The sequence below is a fragment of the Micropterus dolomieu genome, linkage group LG07 (assembly GCF_021292245.1).
Source record: "Micropterus dolomieu isolate WLL.071019.BEF.003 ecotype Adirondacks linkage group LG07, ASM2129224v1, whole genome shotgun sequence".
Taxonomy (NCBI): Eukaryota; Metazoa; Chordata; class Actinopteri; order Centrarchiformes; family Centrarchidae; genus Micropterus; species Micropterus dolomieu.
The window spans coordinates 31,951,397-31,965,899 of record NC_060156.1 but is presented as its reverse complement, the minus strand read 5'-3'; the positions used below and the strand labels follow the sequence as shown (position 1 = coordinate 31,965,899).

At 39.5% G+C, this 14,503-nt stretch overlaps 1 protein-coding gene across 1 annotated transcript in view; it reads right to left on the bottom strand.

Annotated features, from left to right (window-relative positions):
- Nucleotides 1-2,892: 2,892 nt before the first annotated feature.
- Nucleotides 2,893-14,503, bottom strand: part of itgb2 (integrin, beta 2) — a 68,060-nt gene continuing 56,449 nt past the window's right edge. Inside the window, exons 15-16 of the mRNA XM_046054784.1 lie at nucleotides 5,754-5,920; nucleotides 2,893-3,526 (exon numbers count right to left, since the gene is read on the bottom strand). Of these exons, the coding sequence (XP_045910740.1) occupies nucleotides 3,461-3,526; nucleotides 5,754-5,920 (233 nt within the window). The 3' untranslated portion in view covers nucleotides 2,893-3,460. The remainder of the gene's footprint in view (nucleotides 3,527-5,753; nucleotides 5,921-14,503) is intronic.

Here is a 14,503-nt window from a genome sequence, read left to right as displayed (position 1 = left end):
TTTCCGCGATATTTGCTTTAATTTGTGAGTTTCAGTATTATACCATGGAGCTAACCGTCTTTGTTTTAGTATTTTCTTTTTTAGAGGGGCTACAGAGTCGAGTGTCATTCGCAGCGAGCCTGCAGCACTATCAACAAGATGATCGATTTGGGAGGGACTGAAATTAGCATAGGAGTCCTCTGTTACTTTGTGACTTGATAATGAATTTGGAGCTGATGGAATCGCATCCTTAAATTTAGCTACAGCACTATCAGACAGACATCTTGTATAGAAATTTTTGCCCAATGGCGTGTAGTTCAGCAATACAAACTCAAAAGTTATCAAACAGTGGTCGGACAAAGAGGGATTCTGTGGGAACACTATTAAATGTTCAATTTCAATACCATACACCAAAACAAGGTCGAGGGTGTGGTTAAAACAGTGAGTCGGTTCATGAACACTCTGAGAGAAGCCAATGGAATCTAACAGAGAGATAAACGCAGTACTAAAGCTGTCATTCTCAACATCCACATGAATATTAAAATCCCCTACAATAATAACTTTGTCCGTTTCAAGGACTAAAGTTGACAAAAACTCATTCAAATACCGGAGACTAGCTAGCTAAAGTAGCTAAAGACTGATCTACCAAGGTGCGGAGCCGGACTTCTAAATCACTGAGCCTTGCCTCCATGTCTAAAAATAAACTACACTTACCGTACCATTACCGCTAAAGGAGGCAGAGGATAAGAGAAGGAAAAGCCATTGCTAACGGCTAAGCTAAAGTACAGTAGCGTTGGTAAAAAAAACTTTTGAACAACTATGAGATTGAACAGCAGTCCCTAAAAGATGGAAAGAACTGTGAGTGCTTAGGCAAAGTTACTGTAAGAATAAGTGTTTAGCGGACAGTTGGCCGCTGTAATCTAACAAATTTAACTGGTATTTAGCGAGAGCAGCGAAACACGGTACCAACACACAAGCACCGGAAACGGAAATGAGTTGACACGCTTACCGCAGTACGTCAGCAACGTCAGCACGTCAGCCCGTCTTGTAAAACTGTCAATATTTTAAATCTACACAGCTGATTTCTCACCTCAAAACTTCTCAGAAGTGGATTTAGTGATGAAATTCCATAGGAGACTGTAAAATATAAAACTTATTGTTGCTGGCCTTTGTCTGGTGCACCCAATGATGATGCAGTGAATAGTGACGATTCTCTCTGACCAAAAGCAGGTACAGGTATAACATTTCTACAATGGAAAACCAAACAAAGGCGAGTCAAGCCAAGTCGACCTGTTACTGTGCAGTGGAAAAGGGGCTTTACTAAAATCAAAGGGCCTCCGCTCAGACTAGCATTGTTTGAGTGCCTGACCCTGCTAGCCGCTTGGCAAGTGTTTGATGACGTGTTTTCATTGTGACGTCAAGGAAGGGAAGCGGCTGGACTCTAAACGAGCTGTTTTCAAGCATTCAGAGCAGAGTTTTCTGTGGGAGATGGGAACTCCCTTTGGGCTGGACTTTGGGATTTTTCACTTTGCAAACCTGTTACATGCACAAAAAAGAGATATAACTCAATAAAGGAGAGGGAAAAAGCTACTAAGCATAATACCACCAACAGGTCACCAGTGCCATGCTGTGGGCTCACTAGATTTCAGTTGTATTAGTAGAACATAAAGCCTTAAACTGAAAAGATATTTGCCTGATTTTCTAAGTGTTTGCATCTGCCCAGCTCTGTGACTGTGGCAAGCGCCAGATCTAAATGCAGATTACAGACTGGTTAAGTTATAAAAGCTATGAATGGAAAATGTAGCGAAATTAAAAGAACATTAGATGTACCCACAACTGCTGCAGACAGCATCATTGCTGCCTTCAGCTAGAAGTAACAGCAGCACAAAAGAAAAGTCTGTAATATTGAGGTACTTTGCTGCACCGGCCTCGAGCAACTTTTCCCATCCTCCCTCAACATTTCTATTGGCTACATTTTGTCCGGGACTGATGTGGAGTGTGTGAGTGATTGACTGGTCTCTTAGTAAACCGCCTCCTATATGAGCCAGTTCCTAAAACACCTGCGCCAAGAAGGCAATGCGAAATAAATCTTTACATTAGGAAAGAAGGGGGGACAAAACAGAGATTTTGAAATGAAATATGTATAATGGCTTCTCTGCCTATCAGGTGATGAACCTCACCACAAATCCACACAAGTTAATTTCAGCGCCTCTGATAAAGTGCAGCTCACAGCCGCTTCAGGTGGAGCAGAGAGGACAGACACAGAGCTACAGCTGGATCATCTTATTCTCTGCTAATTTGCAGGAGAATAAATAATAACAATAATCTCTCTCTCTTTCTCTCGTTCGCTCCCGCACGCCTAATTTAGTTAAGCCAATAAAGTTCAATTTTCAGCCTTTTGTTGTTGTTTAAAAAAAAATCCTTCTGAGATCCGGGGCTTTTCAAAAAACCCAGGGCTAACGACGCCAAACTGGAGAACGACAAAGTTAGTGATACATCACACACTTCCTGTTGTTCTTTGTTACTTACCTCTCCTTTTGTGCCAGATCACTTCATTTCTTGTCCTTGTGTGTTTCCCACCTGTATGGTTGTTTGACCCGCCCTGATTAGTTGGTCTTGGTACGCAGTGTCTAGCTTTCCAGCATTATTTCCTTGTCGCCTTTGGTTTTAGATTTTGCCTCTTTCCCTGACCTCGCTTTTGCCTTCTGCCTGCCAGATGTTTGCTTTCTCTGATTACCTGTGTACCAAATCCATTTTTTAAGTAAAACTAGACTTTTACATGTATCATGTTTCTGAGTCGTGCTATAGAGTGCTTTGCCACCTGACCTTACAATTAGCCACAAGCTGGTGAACACAGTGAAGCATTTAGCATCGGAAGAGTCATATATTTCCTTCATGAGTTGAAGTCAAAACCACTGTGATATATTGGATTTATTATTGTCTGTTGACCAGAAACACAGATTACTGCAGCTTTAAATCTTATTTTAGCACTGTGACAATTAAAATAAGAACACATTTTTCTGATCTTTGCTCCACTTCAAATTTGATTTTAAAGACATACATTTAGAAGAAATAATTCTAGCAATCACTTAAAGAATGTGCCACACGAAGAGAAACTTCATTTGAACTATAAAATGAGGAGCAATATTCTGATATGAGTTCAGTGTATGTATGTGATACATGATTATATTCTAACCATCCTGTACCACTATCAACTGCATTATAAGCTATACAACATTACATTACTTCTTGTATAATTGTTACATGCAATGAGCAAAAATGTGCATATTTTTAAACAAATGCAACTGACAGAAATTCATCATTAAGAAAATAAGCAAGAACATTAAAGGTAAATAAGTGTGAATGTGGACATTTTCAAAAATGTATGAGCATTACAAATGATACTTTCTAACATAGAAACAAAACTCAGATACGCAGAGTTTTGTCTGATGCGCAGCTCGCTGTGCTGCAGTGGGAGCCCTCACTCTCCAGTAAAGGTTGGGTTTTCCACAGTTGTGGTGGCATTCTGGAACAGTGGGTTGGTAGCCTAGCAACAGAGAAAGCCCAACAATTAGTTCGTTTTCATCTATGATGTTTTTTAACCTTGTCTTGAAGTCACTTAATTTCAAGATTTCACAGCAGATTATACAACCCACACACAGTGTCAGTGTTGCTCTGCCTGGGTGCTGCATGTGCTCATCTCCACAATGTAGAAGGATGACTGTACATTCTCTAATAAAGTCTGGTATTCAAATAGGGACGTGGACTGTGGTCAGTAGCTTGCACAAGCAAAGACTGGTCTCTCAAATGGTCTGGCTCAAGAAAATCCAGACTTACTCCAATCTGGAACAATCCTGGCATCCTCCAAAATAAGAAAAGGCTAAATTCCCCTTTATGGTGATAAAGGGATAAGACATCTAGAGTATTTTCATCCAGGGCAGTAAATTTATTCCATTTCAGGATCTAGTGGCACACTATGGAATTAGCCAATAATACATTTCTTGAATATCAATAGCTTAAATACATCATCTGGGCAAGATTTAAGTCTAAGAAAATGGACTTAGATTTACCTCCAATGATAACAGTCAGCAAAACTAAGGAGCTGATCATTGATTTCAGGAAAAAGGAGATAAAAACACACACTCCTGTCTACATCAGTGGAGCTGAGGTTGAGCAGATGAACAGTTTCAGGTTCCTGGGAATCAGGATCACAGAGAACCTGACATGGTCGTCTCACATCTCCACGCTGGAGAAGAAAGCCCAGAAAGCATCCTGACTGGAAACATCACTAACATGGGATGTGCACGGCCCAGGACCGGAGGGCAGTGGGTGATTAAAACTGCTCAGAAGATCATTGGTACCCATCTCCTGAACATCAGTGATATCTGTGAGGTGAGGTGCCTGCAGAGCCCAGAGGATACTAAAGGACAGTACCCAGCCAGTCCCAGCCTGTTCACCCTGCTGCCTTCTGGGAAGAGAGATAGAGGTTTGTGCTGCTGCACCACCAGACTGCAGAGCAGCTTTTTCCCCCCCAAGCTGTCAGACTCTTAAACTCTAATTCATCCTTAGCACTGCTCCCCTGATGATAGTTTATTTCTGTTTAGCATTTTCATAATTGCTTCTGTATTAATGTATATTGTCTGCTATTTCGCAGAAGGGAGTTACGAAGCTCAGTTTCATTATATAATCTGTTGTATTGTGACAATAAACCTACCTAACAGACTTTCTTAAACTCTCAAATCCCAAACTATTATCGAAAATAAAAAAAATACTGTTGACAACAGATGGTTCAGCCTCTCTCTCATTCTATAAGAGGGAGACTGATCTATCCGTTAGTGCAAACTAAAATATCTGTACACAAGTACTGTACGTTTAGAATGACTAAAAATCCCAATCTACAACTGATACACTATAAAACTCTCCACAGAACACACTATACAGGACAAAGGATGTTCAGAATGGGTCTTATGCCATCAAAGGTCGGGGCTGTGCTGAGCTGCCTTGGGGATGGTGGAGGCCTGTGGTTTGGGGCTTTGGATCTCTGGGTCTGGGGCGGGTCTGCGAGCTGGGGTAGCTGGGCTGCCCTGGACCTGCCCTAGGGCTGGGCGGGGTGTTCGCTGGCTCTGGTGCTCAAGGGGCTCCTTCTAGAAGCCCTGGCCTGGAGGGACCTGGCGTCCTCTTGCCTAAGAGGGCGGGGGACGAGGCTGAATGCTGGGGCCAGTCAGCAACCTGGCCCCAGTGGGGAGGACCATTCTAGTCTAGCCTCCCTCTGACCTGTTTCACCTTCCCTTCCATTATTAATATTTCCCTCTCATGGCTGTGCTGTGTTGTTTATAGATTTTCCTGACTGTTTCTCCTTCTCATTCACTCTCAGTTGTTATCTTATGTCTACTGTTATTATTGCTCTTATTGCTGTTGTTCAGCTGGCTGTCTTCTGTTTTTTGCACACATGGTGACTCCTTTTTCTCACAGGATTTTGGCCACCTGATTCTGCACAGTGCAAAGCTCAAAAAAATATCTACAGAAAAAAATATCTACACATGACAACTTTGGGAAAGATGGCCAGACCTCCACAGCCTCAATTTTCTCATCGTGCTACTAGCCGGCAATAGCACTGAACATCAGCCTTCTGTACTGCAGAGCAGTCCAATCTGAATATTTTTTTAGTTTCTAGAGGAAAACCATAGGTCTAGATCTTAAAATGTTGATAGTGATTATTTCTACATTTTTGTTAGCAGTGATAAAAAAAATTACATTCAAATAAATCGTCTCACCTTTTCCCATTTAGCTTTCTTCTTTTCATTTTCAAATTTCCGGAACTCTTTCAGATCCTTCATGTAGAGGACTAACTTGATGATCATCAGCAGAATGATGCCGATAAGAGCCACAGACACAATGGAACCTCCGATGATAGCTGTGACGCTGGGTGGTTCCGGACAGTCTGGACAAAAAGAGATACATTCCAGGAGATTGTACACATCCAAAATGCTACACTAAAAAAAGAATGAAATGGAGAAAAGTGTGCTAGCCGCACAACTCTAGAGATGGCAGAGTGAAATGGATAAACTGCAAATAAATTTTGTACATACTACATTGTGTTCCCCAGAGGATGAAGCCTAGTTACTTCAGAGATCCTCTAGTGAGGATGACATTTGTTGTTTTGAAATGTCTGAAGTTGAGTTGCAATGCAATTCAAACAAACAATTCAAACATGTTCACCTTCCCATCAGCCTCAGCTGTAATTTGTGTTTAGGGCTAATTACCAAATGTTAGCATGCGTGAAAAAGGTAAACGTTAACGCTGTCGCCTAGTGCTACATTATTCAAATATGAAGCCTGTGAAAAACTTTGTGCTCTATCAGGGGTGATAGTTGAGTCGCAAAGGATGTAAATACAATTTCACAACTTCTCTCTCCACTTTTGTTTATTTACAATAAATAGAAAAAAATTTAAAACTTTTTTTGAAACAGTTGGACAAGCTCTCATCGCTGTACAAGCAGTAGCGGTTCTAGACCAGTTTTATTGAGGGGGCCAAGCTGGAGCCAGTTGTTTTGTCAGAGGGGCCCATTCATTCCGGGAGAAAAGAGACAAAGGCAATGTTCAAGCTTTCAAAGTGTCTTATTGTCTTGTTTAGTATATAATTTTATGTTTTCGTATGTTTCAGTAACTTACACTTATTTGTTTCAGTAACAGGATCTTTCCAGTAACTTAGTTATAGTTTTATTAAATTACATTATTCAAAAAAACAACAACATTCCTCTTAACTTTGGCTCAAGTTACAGTACATTCTTTGATGCAGCACTTCGTTGTAAGGCTTAATGATCAATAGAAGCTCTAGTGTACTAGACATTCTCTGGATCCCAGTTCGTATTTTGTATCCCACTATAACTGCTAGGAAACAACAAAAGTCTCCATATTCCGCCCTGTTATTAGTCCTGATGTGAAGTATACCCAATATTAAATACTTGATAGTAGACCATCACCTGTGCTTTATGGACAGGGATACATATTTTGCGACTGTAAAACGAATAGGATAAAGATGTATTTTTCTTACTGTGTGACTACTTGGTAATTCAAAGTATTTGTAACAATCTATCTAAGTAGGTAATAATGAAATGCAGCTATTTAATGTCACTTCATATAAATGTAGCAAACATTGCATAGCATTATTACTTACTTATTACAGTGTCATTACTGTTTTATTTATGAGGCTGCTGTTATTAGTATAGAGTCAGATACGTGTTGAACTACGCACTTTACAATGCTCCAGCCAAACCATGTTCTCTCCACCTTAATATATCTGTTCCATTTTTGTGTCGTATAGTGTAGTAATATGTTTGTGTCTTGTAAGTTGATTATTGTGATCTTGTATTGAGCACCATGGGCCTTAAGAAACTTATGTACTCGATATGTGGATGAATGACAACAAACCAAACCAAATAACATCCTGTTCAGCTGTATCATCACAACGTTATAATTAATTTTAGTAGGCTAGCTGACTTTCTAAACAGTGAGGTGATTAGGAATTGGAATGATCAAAACACTGTTAAATATGTGCAAAGCTAACTATGAAAAGTGGCCAAATGAGTATAACACAGCACTGTCAGGAGATCAGCTGTGAAGTTAACAGTACTAGAGTAGAGCTGTCGGGAAATCAGCTGACGTGTGGTTCATGAAACAGTGGATGTCATACTGCATTGTGAAAGTAGAACGCTCTTGACTGGAACGTGCCTGAGTCAGTGAGTTGTCAGGAAAGAAAAAAAAACTGATTAACTTCAGTTCAAAATGGAGCTTTTGTTGACGAAAAGGCACTATGTGAGGCCATGGAGATGGGTGGGGACTCTTAATGGTAAATAATTATTTTCTAAAACCCATACTGATTTTCCATTATATCCTTCATACATGTTGAAGTTGGCATTAAATTTAATTCAAAGTGAAATTATCTGAATAATCTGAAATTCGGTTTGAATTACTTTTTGATGAATCGTCCAGCCCTAAAAGTAATAGATTACAACTCTGTGTTTCTCTGCAAAATGTTAAAATTTGTCATCAAATACACCCAAGTATATTTGTAAGTCTAAGAAAATAATAGATTAACTAATAATGACTGAATTGTTAGTTGCTGCCCTCTTGATATTCCATTTAATAGACTCTGTCAAATTCATAAACATTCACTGACAGATCCCGTGTAGTTACATAAAATACAGTGACCTTTTTATACAAAACATTAACCAGTATTGTAGCCAGTATATATGTAGCCAGTATTGCTTTGCTACAAGCTGTACACATGTCAAAGTTCATGAATGCTAATGTAGACCGTCGGTATATTGTGCAACTGCATAGCTGTGGAAAATCTTAAATGGGTAAAAGTGAAAACCAACAACACAGGACATAAAAAACTCCAAACAGGAGCAAAACATTTTTTAACATAAACTTATAATAGCAATCTGTTCATTTCACACAAGACCTGGTATATAAAGGCCCAGGCCACAATTTCAAGAATCAGTTATGAGTTAATGCAGATACTCAGTGTGATGTTTTCAGTGCATAATAGGCTCAAGGTTTAAGTGTTTTATTTTTTATTTCTTCTCATATGGCTTCTTTTGTGACTGTACATTCTGCAGGCAGAAGACAAAGACCTGAACCAAGGTGCCATTGACGAGACCATGGTGGGAATATGTTAAATGACACTAATAGACCAGAAGACACTGGGATTGTCCTGGAAGGCCAGGTGGTACTGCATGATATGGACGACGTTGCAACATAGCTGCTGCCATGTTTTTTCGCTTAATGTATGTCTTGAACCTCAACAATCCTTGAACTTAAGTACTCTTTCGAAGTGCTCCAGAAAGTTGTGATGGAGCTGGATGGCAACACACTGTCAAAGAAAGCCCAGGGACTCAAACACAAACTATAAGTGAGCTGTTGCCATTTTAGGCAACCTGGATGCAACAGTTTCCCTTTCTTCTTGGAACATGGACTGTTGCTGCTTTTTTTATTGGACTGGACTTTTGCAACTCACTTGCGCTGCCTTTATGTAAGCATTTGTTTACTGCAAATGTAGCGTATTTGTTTCAGCAGATTATTTCTCTCAGGGCCATGTGTGGCAAAATGTATCTCTTTCATTTTATGTCAGCTTTGTCAGATGTGTCAGAGCTCCCAACAGTTTCCCCTATATTAAAATGGGGAGGTGATTTTGTTTTTTGCACATTCGTAACTGAAAATATAGTAGTGGTGGGAAATCAATTACTTCTTAATTTTATTACTCTTTAATTACAGAACCATTGCAGTTAAAGGAGCACAATAACTTAATTAATTGGAAGGTCGGTGGTTCAATCCCTGGCTTCCCCAGGCTGTATGTCAAAGTGTCCTTGGGCAAGATACTGAACCCCAAATTGCCTCTGGCATCTGTTCCGCCAGTGTAAGAATGTGTGTGAATGTTAGTTTCTAAAGAAAGGCGCTATACGGAGCATTTACATTTAATGATTTCATTACATTTGTCTTTTTTGTTGTTAAGAGGTTTTAAATGTAGTGGATGTATAATGCACTTTTTTGCATAATTTTGCAAGACATTTCTGCATTAATCTGGCTGTTGTATAATTTCCTATTGATGCTGGTTTGATGTCATTCAGAAGGTGTTTTAATGACCAACAGTGTTGCCTCAGGTTGTAGCAGAATGTTTACAATGCACTCTTGATAACTTGGTGAAACAACCAAGTGTCTATATAAAGGAAAAAGGTGCTTTGTTCTAATGTGAGAATGGTTTGTATATGAATGCATTTATTTGCGTATACATTGCATGGAACTGACTGAAGTATTGTTAGTAAATCTATTTTATTACAATACAGTTTCAAAAGAAATGTTTTTGTGTATGCCTTATTTGTTCTGAAAATGTTACAGGAGTATAACTGTAGGTAAGATTAAAAAGAAATCAGCGTACAGAAATACTTTTAGCATGTCGAATTTATACACAAAGTTTGCAGAATCTTTATGAGACTAACTAGGTTAGGTTAACTGAACAGAACAACACTGCATATACTTTACATCAAAATCTCATGTTGCTTTAATAAGTGACAAGTGAATACACTAAACATTAAAGGGAATGTTAAATTAACACAAACAAATGATGTTGAGTCTTTACAGAATAATTTAGTAAATTTAACATTAATAAATAACTTTGAATGAACATAATCAAATCATGTTGATTTTACATATAAGAATTCAGTATACTAAATTGAAATGAATCATTTCAACTAAAAATAAATGTATGTGCAACCGATGTACATATTATTTTTATGTAAGTTCAACAGACTTTTTTTTCAGTGTAGACTGCCTCCCCCCCCCCCCCCCCCCCCCCCCCCCCCCCCCCCCCCCCCCCCCCCCCCCCCAAACCGGTCGAGGCAGATGGCCGCCCACCCTGAGCCATGGTTCTGCTCGAGGTTTCTGCCTCTTAAAAGGAAGTTTTTCCTTGCCTCTGTCGTCTAGTGCTGCTCTTGGTGGGAATTGTTGGGTTTCTGTAAATAGCATCGTAGAGTACGGTCTAGACCTGCTCTTTTATGAACAGCGCTGTGAGATAACTGTTGTTGTGATTTGGCGCTATATATAGTTAATAAAATTGAATCAAATTGAATTTACCAGTTCGTGTATTACAGGAAGAAGCTTTAGATCAGATAAATCATCTGGCCTGATTGCTTCATTAGACTTGACAAGACACTGTTCTGACATTGTAATATTTATGTAGATGCTTTTGCAGTAATATTGGTAATGTTCATGTTCATATGCATGTTTTATGCAATTATTGTTAAAGAATAAAGAACTCAATGTCACTGTTTGATAAAATATTAGCTGTTTGATACACATACCATTTTGAATGGCTTCTGATGGTTATTTTTGTTGGACCCCTATATAGGAAACATTCTGCTAATACCTGTCAAGAGCAGAATATTGTTCAATAAAAGTATTGAATTCCTCATTCATTTCCTTCCTTGGTGTTTTTCTTTGTTATGGTTGTGTTCACTTGTTGCCTATTCATGACTGATGCCAAAGGGAGGCAAAAATTGTAACTATCTCAAAATCTATGACTATAGATCTATACACACATACTACAAATGTATATGTCTACTTCCAGTACAAATCACTGAGAAGCACTAATACTCGAATGTCATTACTGAAATGCAGGTCCAAGGTACAAGCAACCACTGGAAGGTGCAGCTGTGGCTATCCCCATGATAATGTTACAAATGTTCTTATTATCACATAGCATTGTTTCTAGTGCAGCCAGTTGCTACACAACAATAGATAAATCCTTTATACTAGGCAATATAGTGCAAAGTTCCAAATATCAGTTTTACAGAGTCCCTGGGAAAAGGTAAGAGCGGGTATCCATCTAGTTACAACACTGTCTAACTCTGAGAATGCACAGGATGAGGAGCTATAATGAATACAATACTTTTTTTTATGTATTCAATATTATAAACTAAACAATTTCAATAATCTTTCCTTAATAAGGGTGGTGTCTGAGATTGTTTCAGGTTTCTTTATTTACTGTTCACCTGTCATATGACATACAGATAAACATTGTGTATATCAAACATTACCATGCTTTGATAAAAATCAGACATAAATAAATGTACTCTTAAGCAAATATTTAATGTAAAGTACATGTATTTGGTGAAAACTATTCTGAAAAGTTATGATAATATTGTTTTGTATAAAACAAATGACTGATTGACAACTTCAGACACGACCCTGAGGCAAGATAGCTAAAAATGTTTAGAGAATAAAGCATTGTGGACTGGAGAAAAATTGTGTTTTGTTTAGATGGATACAAATTCAATTCAATTATTTATATTTTATAAATCAGTATAACAATTTAGTATTGTCATGCAGGCCTTGGATAAGTTATGAAAGGGCTTGAAATAAAACAGTAATTTACAATAAGCATATAGGCCCAAAAAATAAACATAAGAAACATTTTCACTGTATGATGAAACAATAAGTATTGCTATGATCTCCAGATGTCTACTCTGATACATTTTCTAACATAGTAATCTCATAACGGTTATATTCAAATTCATAATTCAGGATTTTGAGTGATAGATCTGTATCGGCTAATTCTCTACTTTTCACAACTTCAGAACAAAATAATCAGAAATAATCTATAAATAAGTTGTGATGTATTGTGATGACCTCAGTGGTGGAGTGTACATTTACACAAGTACTGTAGGCCAACTTATGAACAAATCTGAGGTACATGTACTTTATTTGAGTATTTCAATTATCTGCCACTTTATACTTGTATTTCATTTCATCTCGGAGTAAAATATTGTACTTTTTATTCCACTACTTTGTCTGACAGCTGTAGTTACTTGTTACTTTTAAGATTACAAAAGCTCATACCATTCCTGTCAAGGGAAAACTATGTATCTTTATAGTTGGTGATTTTGAATGTGATTTTTAATAATAATAACTAATAAACTGAAGGATGGATTGTCTATGAAGATTCTCAGTCATCCAGGTCATAGTTATCCAATGAAGGTTAAAGTCAAGGGCAACTGGACTTGGTTGAAGATACTGGGAGACGTTTCGTCCCTTATCCAAAGGACTTCTTCAGTTGTGACTGACTGGCAGGGAAACTCAGCTATTTAACCTCAGTGGGGTCGTTTGCCAGGATCATCAATACTGCTGGTTCGTTAGTGTTACTGGTTGTTGTAACGACAGTCGTTACAGTCGTTAGGACTACCGGTGGCCAAGACTGAACGAAGTGGTGGCGTAGACCCCCTCCTCTGTTCAATGACGGCTTCTCAACCCTGGTGTAGATGGCTTCCTTGACACCTCTTTCAAACCATCCATCTTCTCTGTCTAAAATGTTCACCTGGTGGGCCTCAAATGAGTGTCCTCTGTCCTTCAGATGTAAGTAGACTGCAGAGTCTTGACCTGAGGAGTTGGCCCTTCTGTGTTGAGCCATGCGTTTGGTCATGGACTTCATCAAGAAAGCACAGCTATCTCAGCACAACAAGAGCAAAGAAAGACAGACCCGGAAATCTACAGTCCAAAACCTACAGTCCAGAGCAAGCTGCACTAACAGAACAGGAGAATTGTCTTGGAGGAGAAAGGACAACAACCCCACAACACATGAAACAGACAACAGATGGGTGAAAAACTTTTCAGATAGGGAACTCACCAAACCAGAGAAAGACGTTCTGGCCAAAGGATTAAACTTCGCCATTACACCACAGCAACTACCTACAGTAGACCTCATCACAGCCACAGAATCGGCCATTAGGAAAAACAAATTAACAGAAACAGAAGCGGAACAGCTCAGACTAAAGGTATCTGCAGCCCCCCCTTCCAACCTCACCATCCAAGAAAGGAAGGCTGTGACATCCCTGAGCAAGGATCAAAACATCACTATCCTACCTGCTGACAAAGGAAGATGCACGGTAGTACTTAACACAGCTGACTACCAGAACAAAGTCAACACACTACTAATGGACACAAACACATATGAGACACTGAGACGAGACCCAACCTACAACAGTCTACAACAGTTACAGAAGGACAACACCATCACCCATGAACAATATTACCGTTTGTATCCTGGAGAAGCCATTCCATGCATTTATGGACTACCCAAGATACACAAAGAAGGAGCCCCACTCAGGCCGATTATCAGCAGCATTAACTCGTTCACCTACAACATTGCCAAACACATTTCTAACATCTTAGCTCCTTTGGTGGGAAACACGCCTCACCACGTCCAAAACTCTATTGACTTTGTAAACAAAGTTCGAGGACTAAAACTGGATCCAGATGAAACCGTGGTATCCTATGACGTGACTTCTTTGTTCACCTGCATCCCCACCATAGAGGCTGTAGAAACCGTTAGGAGACGGCTAACACAAGACAACACCCTGAACAACAGAACTAGCCTCAGCCCTGACCAAATCTGTAAATTACTCGACCTCTGTCTAAACACCACCTACTTCCAGTACAACGGTGGATTCTACAGACAGAAGCATGGCTGTGCCATGGGCTCACCGGTATCCCCGATTGTGGCAAACATCTACATGGAAGAAGTGGAGAATAAAGCCCTCAACTCCTTCAGAGGAATAGCACCGAGCCACTGGTACAGATATGTGGACGACACCTGGGTCAAAATTAAAAGCCAGGAAGTGCAAGCCTTCACAGAACACATCAACTCTGTGGACAGTAATATCAAGTTCACACGAGAAGATGTTCACAACAACAGTTTGGCCTTCCTGGACTGCGCTGTACACATAGAAGAGGACAGGAGCCTGCAGATTGGTGTTTACAGAAAACCCACACACACAGACCAATACCTACTCTTTGATTCACACCACCCACTGGAGCACAAGCTAGGGGTCATGAGAACACTGCACCACAGAGCGGAAAACATACCAACAAGCGCCCAAGCCAGAGAGAAGGAACAGAACCACCTGAAGGGGGCACTTACAGCCTGTGGATACCCTAAATGGACCTTTGTGAAAACAGCCACAAGATCC